Here is a 12,848-nt window from a genome sequence, read left to right as displayed (position 1 = left end):
CTTTCCCTCTCTGTCTCGCCATCGCGCGACCGCGGTCGCGTCCAAGGAACGCTGCGTGAGCGCGCGTGCACGCGCAAATTCCAGGCGTGTGTGCGTGCACGCACCGCGTACGCGGTTGTCCCTCTTTGGCCGCTGCGCGTTCTCCTGTTTACCGAGAAACCGCGATATTTACGCGAGAGCTGGGGCTGTGCGGAGGTGCAACGAGCCGCGGGCGGGTGCGGGAAAGCGGAGAAAGAGGAAAAACGGGCGGCGAGCGAAGAAAGCGGCGACGAATCGAAGGGGGAGCCGGGCTGGGGCGACGGGGCGAGAGAGAGAGGGCGATGAGAGAGCAAGGGAGAACGGGCGTGGAGGGTGGCGGAGAGCCGATGGAGGGTTGCGAAGGAGAGAGAAAGAAACAGGGTGAAAAGTAGACGGTGCAGCCGGGAAGGGGTTCGCCCTTTCTCCCTTTCTCTCGCTACTTTTCTCTGGCGGGACAGAGAGGGCTCGCGGGAGAGAGAGAGAGAGAGAGAGAGAGAGAGAGAGAGAGATAGGGTGAAAGGGAGAGAACGAGAGATATGGAATTAAGGGGACACACCCCTATCTTTCGAGCGTACGCTTATCGAATGCACCGACAACTACGCTTTTCCTCGTTCGCTCACCAAGACGGTTCTGTCATGCGAGGCAGCCAGGTAGGTTGGTAGGTAAGCTAGGTAGGTTGGTGGGAATGCGCGTACAAGGGAATTAGACCATAATCGTCCACGCGTGTGCCGCGCGAAGGGGACGTTTTCCGCCTGCCTCGGACCTCGATGTTCACTCGCGCGGCGGGGATCTGCTTGCTCTCCGAGTGTGCACCTTACGACCTCCGACCACCTACTCCCACTTCTCCCCCTCTTCTCTTTTTCTTTCTTTCCTTCTTCCTTCCCCCTTTCTCTATTTTCTTACCTTCCTTTTCTTCTTTCTCCCCTTTCTTTCCCTTTTCTTGTTCTTCCTTTCCTTTTCCATTCTTCTACCCCTTTCTATTCTTCTCGCTGGCTTCTTTACCTTCTTTCTTCCTCCCTTTATTTCTGCCCCTTGCATCTTTATTTTTATCCCGCCTTTTCTTTTTCCTGCTCCTTCAACTCCTATTTCTGTCCTCCCTTTGCTAGCTTTTGTTCTTTTCTTATTTCTGTCCTCCATTTTCTTCTTTCTATTCTTCGTTTTGTTGACTCTGCTTTTCTTTTTCTTTTTTCTCTTCCTTTTTTCATTCTTCTGATTGTCTTATCTTCCCTTCCTTCTTCCTCTCTTTATTTCTGTCCCTTGCATCTTTATTTTTATCCCTTCTTTTCTTTGTTCTGCTTTTTCAACCCCTATTTCTGTCCTCCCTTTGCTACCTTCTGTTCTTTTCTTATTTCTGTTCTCCATTTTCTTCTCCCTACCCCTCGTTTTGTTCTCTCTGCTCTTTCTTTTCTTCTTTCTCTTCCTTTTCTTTTCTCTGCCTCTTTCTACTATCTCGCTGTCTTATTTTTCCTTCTTTCTTCCTCTCTTTATTTCTGTCATTTGCATGTTTATTTTTATCCCTCCTTTTGTTTTTCTTGCTCCTTCAACCCCTATTTCTATCCTCCCTTTGCTATCTTCGGTTCTTTTCTTATTTCTGTCCTACCTCTGCTATCTTCGGTTCTTTTCTTATTTCTGTCCTCCATTTTCTTCCTCCTATCCTTCATTTTGTTCTCTCTGCCCCTCCTTTTCTTCTTTCTTCACTTTCTTTCCTTTTTCTTGTCCTTCCTTTCCTTTTCTATTCTTCTCGCGGTCTTATCTTCCCCTCTTTCTTCCTCTCTTTATTTCTTCTCTTTGCATCTTTATTTTTGTCCCTCCTTTTCTTTCTTCTGCTCTTTCAACTCCTTTTTCTATCCTCTCTTTGCTACCTTCTGTTCTTTTCTTATTTCTGTCCTCCATTTTCTTCTTTCTATTCTTCGTTTTATTTTCTCTGCCCCTTTCTTTACTTCTTGCTATCTTATCTTCCCTGCTTTCTTCTTTCTATTTTTGATCTCGCTTTGCTTATTCCATTTTGTTGTTTCGTTCCATCACGAAATAGAAGTAGTCGATCTTCGAGTATTAAGTTAGATCGGTTGCTGGCCCGTGAAGGGTGGTCGCGAAATTTCAGGGAGAGAGTCGTACGAGTCGAGGGATGAACGGCAGGTGATCAGGAGGAAATGGCTTTCTTGAGTCTCGCCTGTTTTTAGTTCCGCGAGAGGGTGAGAAGTGTTTTCCTAGATCTACCGCGCCGAGTTCTGGCTACTTTTTCGCCCGGGTTAAATTTGTTTCCCGTGTTTTCTTCCTCAGACTCCCTTGGCGAGTCGAGATCCGAAACTTTCCCCGTCTTCCTTATCTTTTTCTCCTTTGGACGTTGCCATAGTAAATAGCAACTCCGGAAGAGATATAATCGCGGAATTATGAATAAGAAATGGACTTTAAAGACTTCTTTTAAAAACTGAGCTTTGGAGGTTAGGAATATTCAAAGTACTTCTCTGTGAATTATAATGTAAGAATAATCTCAATAATTATAATCGAGTCGCTAAAATTTTACTTTTCAACCAACTGCGTTTATTTTTAAGTTCTGCCATTTTTATTCACGTTTGACGCACTTTAAGAACGTACTTTATGGTGTAATATAATTTTTAGTAATAGAGAATTGTGCTTTATACTGTTTCTGATTTGTCCTATTGTACTGCGAACGAAAGATTTGATCGTGAAATTGAAAATCTTCCCGCGACGCGCAGATGCAAGTGTAATAGCCACGGTGGGTTTACTACTAGCGCCATCTGCGCCTCTGCTTCGAAAGCAGCGATTCTTTCTCCCCGGTGGTAACGCAGGTCCCTGCATTGAGCGGCCGTCGACAAGAATCGATCGCGCTCTTTAATTAAAAAAAACGAATAAATCCCACTTTCCCTTTTTCGTATCCGCGTCGTTACTCTCAAATCTACTCTCCTTTTATTTCTACCCAATCACCTGCCGACCACAAAAGCTGCGAATAAACTTCCCTTGTCATTTTACCGATCGCGTAGCGCTGTCCTCTTTTCTCTCGCACCGGAAGCTAAAGTCGCCGACACTACCTTCCGAGATCCGACATCCGCCATTTCGCAGCATCTCTCTACTCATTTTTCTTCCTGACGTACCATAAAAGTAAAAAAAAAAAAAAAAAGAATCACCCACCTTCCCCTTCCCCTTCGCTTTGACCTTCCCTAAATAAAACCGCCAACGAAAACGAGAATAGCCAAATGTGAGAGGTTAGGAAACAAAAGACGAAAGTTAAAAAACAACTCCGGAAGTAGCACGACTCCCAGGATCGATTTATCGATCGAGGATATCGATAAACGAGAAATCAACTATGGCTATAGATATCGTTCGAAGTTATTATTTCGCGGTCGAAAAGGAGTAACGAGCAGCGAAAGGTGAAATAGAGGAGTTAGATAAAGAGGAGAAATATAAACACGACGAGTAAGAGAGAAGAGACTATACCGGGTTTAACGGGCGAATGGTAACGAAAATAGAAAACGAGATGTCGCGATCGGTTAAAGCGGCGATGAATTTCGAGCGCGGCGGTGCCGCGGGGCAATTCGCCCGTTCCAATTATCCCCGGTGATGTCTCGTTAATACCCATCGAGTGGATCGAACGTCTATCAGGCCCGCGGGCGGCCATCTCCGACCATCTTTCGCCCCGGAATAATCTAAAACGTTTTGTCGTCGGGAATCTAATCTAATACCGTTGGCCCTGGAAGGTTATACTTTTATTGGCGCGTCTATTGGGCTTAACGAGGTCAATTGAGGTGATACGGTTGCCTTGATTTTACGATAGTCCATCGCCGGCACGATAACGATCCGAAAGGCTGCCGGGGACCGCGATCTCGCGGTTTTAAATCGCCGCGAGATCGAACGAGAGATCGATCGCGCGTGCGGACGATCGATTGCCCAGGCTGCCCCCGCCGTTTTATACTAATGAGATTTCTATCGTGTTTCAGCACCTGTACCACCTACAGACTGGCGAGGGTGCGTTCAGGGAGAGGGGCAGAGGACGGGGCAAGGGTGCGACCAGGGTAAGTGCTGCGTATTTATTTATTCATTTATTTATTTATTTATTTATTCATTTATTTATTTATTTATTCATTCATTTATTTATTTATTTATTCATTCATTTATTTATTCATTTATTTACTTATTTATTTATTTATTTATTAATTTCGTTTCTGTATGGGTGTATGTATACTCATAGATTAGAGCGACTAATTTTTCATTTTGTAACGCATTTAAATATTCGCTCCAAAATATTTTTTCTCTTCCTGTTTCTTGATGTATACGTTTGTGTATTTAACCATTCAAGGCCGGCGAGTACGTAACGTCTAAATTGTGCGATGCTATAGAAATAGCTAATTAGTCATCGTAAATAATCGTGATACGACAAAAAATCATTTTCAGTCATTCGAGTATTTTTAGTGGCGCAGTTAATAACCTAATTCCCGAACGATACTAAAATTCGTACTTTTTTTTGTTGCAATTTCCCAATTTGCCTGAAATTTTGTCGCTTTTTTCTTTTTATGTATCAGCAAATATTGGCTCCTTTTTGTATTCTTTCATCATACATAGGTTATGTTTCGTTACGTTTAGGTATAGGTTATGTATTCGAATCTTTGGGTTATAGGATATAATCAGTTCCGTTCGATTTTCTTTTTTCTCTCCTTTTTTAATTTAATTTCGGATATTCGTTTCAGTTTTATTTAATTTTTTCTATATTCTCGTTACATCTTCATCTTGCTTCTTCCCTTATCTTCGATTTCATTCGATTCTTCGTATTTTTGTACGTTTCGCATATTTTGCTTCGATCTCTCGCTCATATTTTGATTCACCTTGCTTCTTCTCGTTTTCAATTTCATATCTGGTTCCTCGATTATACGATGCATGTTTTTCTTTCACCGTTTCTCAATTCTCGATCTTGTTTCCGATTCCGGCAATTTTTCCTTTTCCCTCCATCTCTTTCGCATATTTCGTCTTAGTTTTGCAGAAGTGGCAGGATTTTGTGTCACGACGAGTATACTCGTCGTGCGTAGAAAGTAGCGACCGTTGGCTATTTAAATTGCAATTTTTGTGAAAAATAAGACATATTCTCAAATTTCAAGATGTTTAGAATATTATGAGTCATGACACAAAACCCTGCCACTTTTGCATGACGAGTATACTCGTTAATCACAGCCAACTGGTTAAGACGTAGAATTATTTTACTTCGTTATTCCACGCATCGTTGGCTAATTGTAAATCTGATATATTAATTAACATCCATCTTTAGAATCTGATTAAATGGCGACTGAGAGACGCCTCTCCACCAGTGCAAAGGGTTAATGTATCAAATTTAAAATAACGTAACAGTGTGCGAGGTATCGAAATTAAATAAATCTACGTCTTAATTTCCACACGATTTCTTATTTACCGTTTTAAAAATATCCTCCACTTTATGGTAAATAAAAGAAAGTCTTCGAATTACTATTTTCCTGTAACAGAAAAATCGTCGAGTCGAGTGCAAAGGGTTAACCACTCGCGCTGGAAAGACGTGCAAGGCACGTCGTAATGCTTTTGTCGCAGAATCGCCAACGACGTGGTACACACGTCGTCAGGCAATTGTCACAGAAACACTGGACCGTTCTGGTACACGCGTCTGCGAATTTCTTGCCAGCGCGAGTGGTTAATCAGTTTCAAAGAGGTTTCGAAATTTGCAGCGACTCTTCGGGAACGGTGGAAACACAGTTGGGAAGTGTTGGGGTACGAGGATGTAAGAGGAGAAAATAAACGCAGAATTTTGTCACGAAAGCTTTGGATTTCTTCGTGAATTCTTTGTCCACGAACGATGCGATTGTACCGTAAGAGTGAGGTTAGGTTTCGGATAGAAAAGCTGTAGGAGCGCGTAGGATTTTCACGAGTCGTCGTCTGGTAGCTGTTTCTTGTCTTTATCGTTAATGTTCAACTCGTTTTTTGATTTACCTTATTCCATTTTTTCCCAATTTTGGATCTCGTTTTCTCATTTCATCTATCACCTTCTTCCCCTTGCTTGATCCTCGAATTGGATCTCTTCGTTTTCTACATTCGTTGGTCTTCTTCACCCGCCCCCCTTCCCTGTGCCCCTACTTCCCCTGCACCCGCGCCTTTTTCCACGGTATTTCTTTTCCACGAGCACTCCTCTTTTTCCAGCGCACTCGGCTCGCCACTTACCCGTCACGTTTCTAATTCCAGAAACGTGGTAACGCGCGAGTAAACGGCCCCGTGTTTGCCTCCACTCGAAAACCGCTCTCAACCCTCGCGAATCGCGCAAGACCCGCCGAGGCCAGGTCGCTGCTCGATCCCCCGATCGAGTTCCTACGGTGTATCGATTTTAATTCGCACTTGTTTCTTCTCCGATCGGCTGTGCAATGACTCACCAGCGAGTGTCGCACTTCGTGCGATTGCTACCGTTTTATGATTCCAGTTGCAGGAATTCTTGTTAACCTTCTGCACCGCGACCACGAGTCTAGCTCGCCGCGAGTCCTTCGTGTCGAATCTTCGCGATTAAGTGCTATTACGACGCGAGCGAAATTGCATTCGAGATATTGCAACGCGTCCGAGAAGATTTCGAAATTTTACGAAATTTTTGCATCGTTTTTATTTATTTATTTATTTATTTATTTATTTATTGGAACTTAGGGTTAACAACGTCCATTTTAGTAAAGTTATAATTAGTGAGAATGTGTGTCGTTCTTGAGGAATTAAGAAAATTATTTCGGGCTAAGTTAGGTTAGGTTAGGTTAGGTTCCAAAATTTTTGCATCGTTTTTATTTATTTATTTATTTATTGGAACTTACGGGTTAACAACGTCCTTTTTAATAAAGTTATAATTAGTGAGAATGTGTGTCATTCTTGAGGAATTAAGAAAATTATTTCCGGCTAAGTTAGATTAGGTTAGGTTAGATTCCAAAATTTTTGCATCGTTTTGAAATTTACGGGCTGACAACGTCCTTTTTAGTAAAGTCATAATTAGTGAGAATGTGTGTCGTTCTTGAAGAATTGAGGAAATTATTTCGGGCTAAGTTAGGTTAGGTTAGGTTAGATTCCAAAATTTTTGCATCGTTTTTATTTATTTATTTAATCGAACTTACGGGTTAACAAAGCCCCTTTCAGTAAAGTAATAATTAATGAGAATGTATGTCGTTCTTGAAGAATTAAGAAAATTATTTCGAGTTAGGTTAGGTTAGGTTCCAAAATTTTTGCATCGTTTTTATTTATTTATTTATTTATTGGAACTTACGGGCTGACAACGTCCTTTTTAGTAAAGTTATAATTAGTGAGAATGTGTGTCGTTCTTGAAGAATTAAGAAAATTATTTCGAGCTAAGTTAGGTTAGGTTAAGTTAGGTTCCAAAATTTTTGCATCGTTTTTATTTATTGAAATTTACAGGCTAACAAAGCCCATTTTAGTAAAGTGATATAAAATATGCACACATAAAATAGGAAGAGCTGTACAGCAGACAATAACAAATTTTATCGTAAATAAGGTATGTATATACGACTTACAGTGGTTAAACGAAATTAAGTATATTTTCGAGGCATAATTCTTCGCGATTAATTAAAGTAACGAATATTATGGTGTTAGTGAGAATGTGTGTCGTTCTTAAGGAATTGAAAGAATTCTTACGAGTTAGGTTAAGTTAGGTTAGGTTAGATCATATTCGAAAATATTTTATCGTTTTTATTCATTTCAAAAATGCAAAATCCCTTCGAAAAATGATCAAAATTCGCGAATAATTCTCGGAAACGAATTTTCACCGCGAAAATTCCCTTTTCAGGAAAAAAACCTCGCTTATCGAAACATCCTCTGGCGATCCTCGTTCGTCAAATTATTCCACCGATTCGTGGTACATTATTTCCATCCGAGTGGAAACGACGAAAGGACAAAATGGCCAACGCGAAGTTCCTCGGAGCTTACGTTGGCCCACGATTTTTCATTAGCACACGTGCGTTCTGCACCGGTTCTTCCTTCTCTCTCTCTCTCTCTCTCTCTCTCTCTCTCTCTCTCTCTCTCTCTCTTTCCCCCCCACCCACTCTTTTCTCTCTCGCTCTCCCTGTGTTACACACGACATAACTCGGGACACTTTCTTCTCCTTACATCTCTCTCTCTCTCTCTCTCTCTCTCTCTCTCTCTCTCTCTCTCCCCCTCTCTGTGTTACACACGACATAACTCGGAACACTTTCTTCTCTCTCCCTATCTCTCCCTGTCTCTCTCTGTGTCTCTGTCTGTGTATGTGGATGTGCGTGTGTGTGTGTGTCTCTCTCTCTCTCTCTCTCTCTCTGTCTCTCTCTGTCTCTCTCTGTCTCTCTCTGTCTCTCCCTGTCTCTCTCTGTGTCTCTGTCTGTGTGTGTGGATGTGTGTGTGTGTGTGTCTCTCTCTCTCTGTCTCTGTCTGTGTGTGTGAGTGTGTGTGTCTCTCTCTCTGTCTTTATCTCTCTCTATTTATCTCTGTTTCTTTCTCTCTCTCTCTCTCTCTCTCTCTCCCTCTCTCTCTCTCTCTCTCTCTCTCTGTGTTACACACGACATAACTCGGTACACGTGAAGGTACTCGAGTGTAGTTGGAGAGGGACGGGAAAATCGCGGCGTTATACGTACGTGTAAGGGAAAAACAGCGTGTGGTCGAACCGAACGCTACGTTATGTTTGCTTTGCAGCTGCGTGAACAGTGGCGGCGGTTTTTAAACAAAACCGCGGCGGCCGCTCGGGGGTGGCTAATGCGAGGAAATTTGATTGTCTTGGCCGGCGCCCGCACGAATTTTCCCACCTTCGCCGGGAGTCGCAGTGCAAACATAGACCCTGCTCGAGGGACGGTAATTTTGCATAAATCGTGGAAATTTGAGCGGATAGACGGGCACCGAGGAAACGCTAAGTTCCGCGATGATCAGAGGGGAATAATTGGGGAAATAATTTGAAGCGAATGATGGTTCGGTAGGGTTGATAAAAGTGCAAGGATAATATAGTAGTAACGTAGTAGTGAGGATAATACTGCGACTTGGGTTATAGAAATAGCCTAAGTTACATATATGTTGCATTGGGAAATATTTAAAGCTTCGCGATGATTAGGGGGAATAATTGTAAAACTAATTCGCCGCGAATATTAACTATGAAAATAGTTCGACAGGGCTGATAGAAGCGTTAGGATAATATGGTAATAATATAGTAATGATAGTAATGCTAAAATTGTGATCATGAAAATGGTCTAAATCGTATATTTCATTTGGCAATATTTAAAGTTTCGCAATTTAGGTATAATAATAATAACAGTAAGAATTCATTTAAAATGTATCTATATCTATAATTAGGAAAATGACCTAAATCATGTATGTTTCATTTGGAAATAATTAGAGTTCCACGACTTAAATATATTATACAAAATCGGTTTCTTGAACTTACTGCTTAAACTGTTTTTATAATTACCTATTTTTATATATAGAATCATCTAAAAAACTATAATAATTAATAATAATAAGAAGAAATTAATGAAAAATAGTAATAGTTGGGAAATAATTGAGAACAAAAGTAAATCAGCGGAGAAAATCGAAATGGAAAAGACTAATCTTTCTTTTCTTCGTTTTTGGTAAATTAGTTAAATATTTTAATTAGACGATAATGAAAAGCGAAGGAATATTTTAAAAAAAGAAGTTGATAATGCAGTATTGCGTCGTTTACCACGTAATACACGTATCTCTTCAAATTCACTTGTCATTTTCATCTATTTCTAGAACGCTAACGTGACAGTCATGGATTAGTCACGCGAATGATTAATGAATCGTAAATTCGCGCGAACAGAATAAAATTGACAGAGCTTTGAAAAGAATTCTCCATTCGATTCTTCCACGATGCGTGCTCTTTCTGGCTCGTAAAACAGTAGACAATTCCTTCGGCTATAAAAGTTCCTCCATAAACAAATTCTTCCTCGTCTTACACCTTTACACTGGTATAAAACGTATCATCAAAAGAAAATATCCCTCCGTTTCTTTCAAAAAGAAAATGAAAAATAAAATCAGAGAGGCATCCTGGAAAATCCAAATAAAATCAATTCTCAACGAAAATACAACCCTTTGAATACTCGATTTTCCGCCGGATGGTAAGAAAATATCTCGTCGACTTTTTCAAAAATAAACCATAAAAACCACCGTGCCAAAAAGGAAGTCATCGAAAATCCAATAAAATCGATTTTTGACAAAAATACAACGTCCCTTTTAATACTCGATTGTCCTCTCGATCGTAAATAAATGACCCATCGTTCTCTCTCTCTAAAAAATATAAAAAGGAAAAAAAAAGAAGAAAAGGAAAAATACAAATAAAAATCATCCGTTTAAAAGGTATCCTTCCAAGCAGGTAGTCATGGAAGATTTAAAAAAGTCAATTTTTAACAAAAATAGAAGATTCTCTTGATCGTAAATAAATTATCCTTCGTTCTCTCTAAAAAATATAAAAAACAAAAAAAAGAGAAGAAAAGGAAAAATACAAATAAAAATTATTGTCCAAAAGATATCCTTCCAAGCAGGAAGTCATGTAAGATCGAATGAAGTCGATTTTTAATAAAAATTGGAGATCATTTGGAATACTCGATTTTCCCCGATTTTCTATCCAATTATCTGCACGTCGAGACGAAGATGTTCCCTTCTAACAAATTCGCAGAGCAGCGACGGAGTTGGAGAACTGACATTAAGCAACGCGCGATGGTGGTAGGGTATTGATCGACTGGAGACGCGCGTGTGCCGCGTTGCACCGCCATGTTTGAAATTGCGTCCCAGCTGCAAGTTTAATCTGGCCGTCGTTGCATTTCGCCGCGACGGAGAGGGCGAAAAGGATGAGAAACGGGTAGGAAAAAATGGAAAAAGAGGAAATCTCTTGCCAGATTCGTCTTCGCCAGTCACCGCCGTCGCTTCCCGCCGATTTGTCCGTCGCCTTCGTACCGATACACGCTCCCGCGCGCCATCTGCTCGCGAAACTTCTCGCGAAACTCGCGACATCCATCTTTCACTCGCCGCTTCCGGCCAAACAATTCCCCATGACGATTCTTTTATGGGTATCCTAACGCCATGGATTTCTTAACGATTTTCTTGAATCTACTATTATTTTCGCTTTTTGAATAAAATTAATAAGAAATTTGGAGGTATTTAAATATGGAAAATGGTAGGAAGGGGTTGGAGAGGATTTTATTTTTTATTCTTCTTGGGAATTCATGGAATTTTGGTGTAATTGGTCTTCGAATGTAATATCTGTAATATATATCCAAAAATTGAAAAATCCATGCAATTCAGGAATTTTGAACTTGAATAAAAGAAGAGATAACAATTTTTCTTTTCTTTTTTTTCTTTTTGTTAAGGGATTATTGGAATTCATAGAATTTGGGTGTAATTGGTCTCCGAATGTAATACCTGTAATATATATCCAAAAATTGAAAAATCCATGCAATTCAGGTATTTTGAACTTGAATAAAAGAAGGGATAACAATTTTTCTTTTTTCTTTTTTTATTACGAGATTATTGGAATTGCGGTGGTTTTGATAACAGTGTTTGCACGTAGAGAGGGAGTTTAATGCTAGGTAATTAACGCTATTGATAATGGCTGAGTTAAATAGTGATTGCAGTATTTAATGGTGATCTAAACGCAGTAATTCAGGTAGTAATTTAAATGGTAATGTAACTGATGATTTAAATATACACGCGAATCAAGCAGCATAACAGTAGTTTGAATATAGATGATAGTAATTACAGTTGTAGAATGAAAATAAATATTTCTACCAGATAAATGTCCATATATCTTCAATTAACCCTTTGCACTCGACGATGTTTTCGTTACAGAAAAATAGTAATTCGAAGATTTCCTGTCATAAAGTCGAGGATATTTTTAAAATAGCAAGTAAGAAATCGCATGCAAATTAATTCGTAGAATTATTTTACTTCGACATTGCACGCATCGTTAGGTAATTTTGTATTTGATATATTAATTAACATCGATCTTTAGAATCTAATTAAATGGTGACTGAGAGGCTCCTCTCAAGTGCAAAGGGTTAATACTATCAATCGTTAATAGGGGGTCACTTGAACAGTCGTGAAAGTTTTAGAAATAAGGATTCCAAATTTCAAATTAAGATTCAAATTCCCATCGCAGCCCCCCCCCACGTAGAATTATTTTACTTCGACATTGCACGCATCGTTAGGTAATTTTGTATTTGATATATTAATTAACATCGATCTTCAGAATCTAATTAAATGGTGACTGAGAGGCTCCTCTCAAGTGCAAAGGGTTAATACTATCAATCGTTAATAGGGGGTCACTTGAACAGTCGTGAAAGTTTTAGAAATAAGGATTCCAAATTTCAAATTAAGATTCAAATTCCCATCGCAGCCCCCTGCCCCCCCCCCACCCGTTTTCTAAAATTTATTCCGTTTCTCAACGAAAGGAGAAAGTATATCGTTTGCTGGATCGTGGATGTGAGGATTTACGAGTGAAGACGATGGAACCGATTCCGTGAAACTAGTTTACAACCGACGTTTCGATATCTCATACGCGACCTCGATGAACGTTCTGCAAACGCTGTTTCACGGTATTCTATGAGTCATTAAAAGTTGCCGGCGATAAGATCGCCGGGTATCGAGGCCCGCCGCTGTAGTTTCCGCGGATCTTTGCGCTCGCCTTGATAACGGAATCTCGTTCGAACCTCTCCTTATTGATCAAACGCAAAACCCCGCAGTAATTCAGTAACAACATCGAGCCGGTCAAGTTTGATTGCTTCCCGCTGCGAAATCTATTTTCCAAACTCGATCCGAATATTCCGCTCGTCTGACAAGTTCCATTT

The 12,848-nt window shown here is 40.3% G+C and overlaps 1 protein-coding gene across 1 annotated transcript in view; it reads left to right on the top strand.

Moving 5' to 3' along the window:
- Positions 1-12,848, top strand: part of Tet (tet methylcytosine dioxygenase-like) — a 207,763-nt gene that overhangs the window by 108,160 nt on the left and 86,755 nt on the right. The window contains exon 2 of the mRNA XM_017905540.1: positions 3,975-4,049. Coding sequence (XP_017761029.1) covers positions 3,975-4,049 — 75 coding nt within the window. The remainder of the gene's footprint in view (positions 1-3,974; positions 4,050-12,848) is intronic.

Source organism: Eufriesea mexicana, unplaced genomic scaffold (genome assembly GCF_001483705.2).
Source record: "Eufriesea mexicana isolate 0111107269 unplaced genomic scaffold, ASM148370v2 scaffold3953, whole genome shotgun sequence".
In the NCBI taxonomy this organism is placed as follows: Eukaryota; Metazoa; Arthropoda; class Insecta; order Hymenoptera; family Apidae; genus Eufriesea; species Eufriesea mexicana.
The sequence above is the reverse complement of the archived record's forward strand: the minus strand, read 5'-3'. Positions and strand labels throughout refer to the sequence as shown.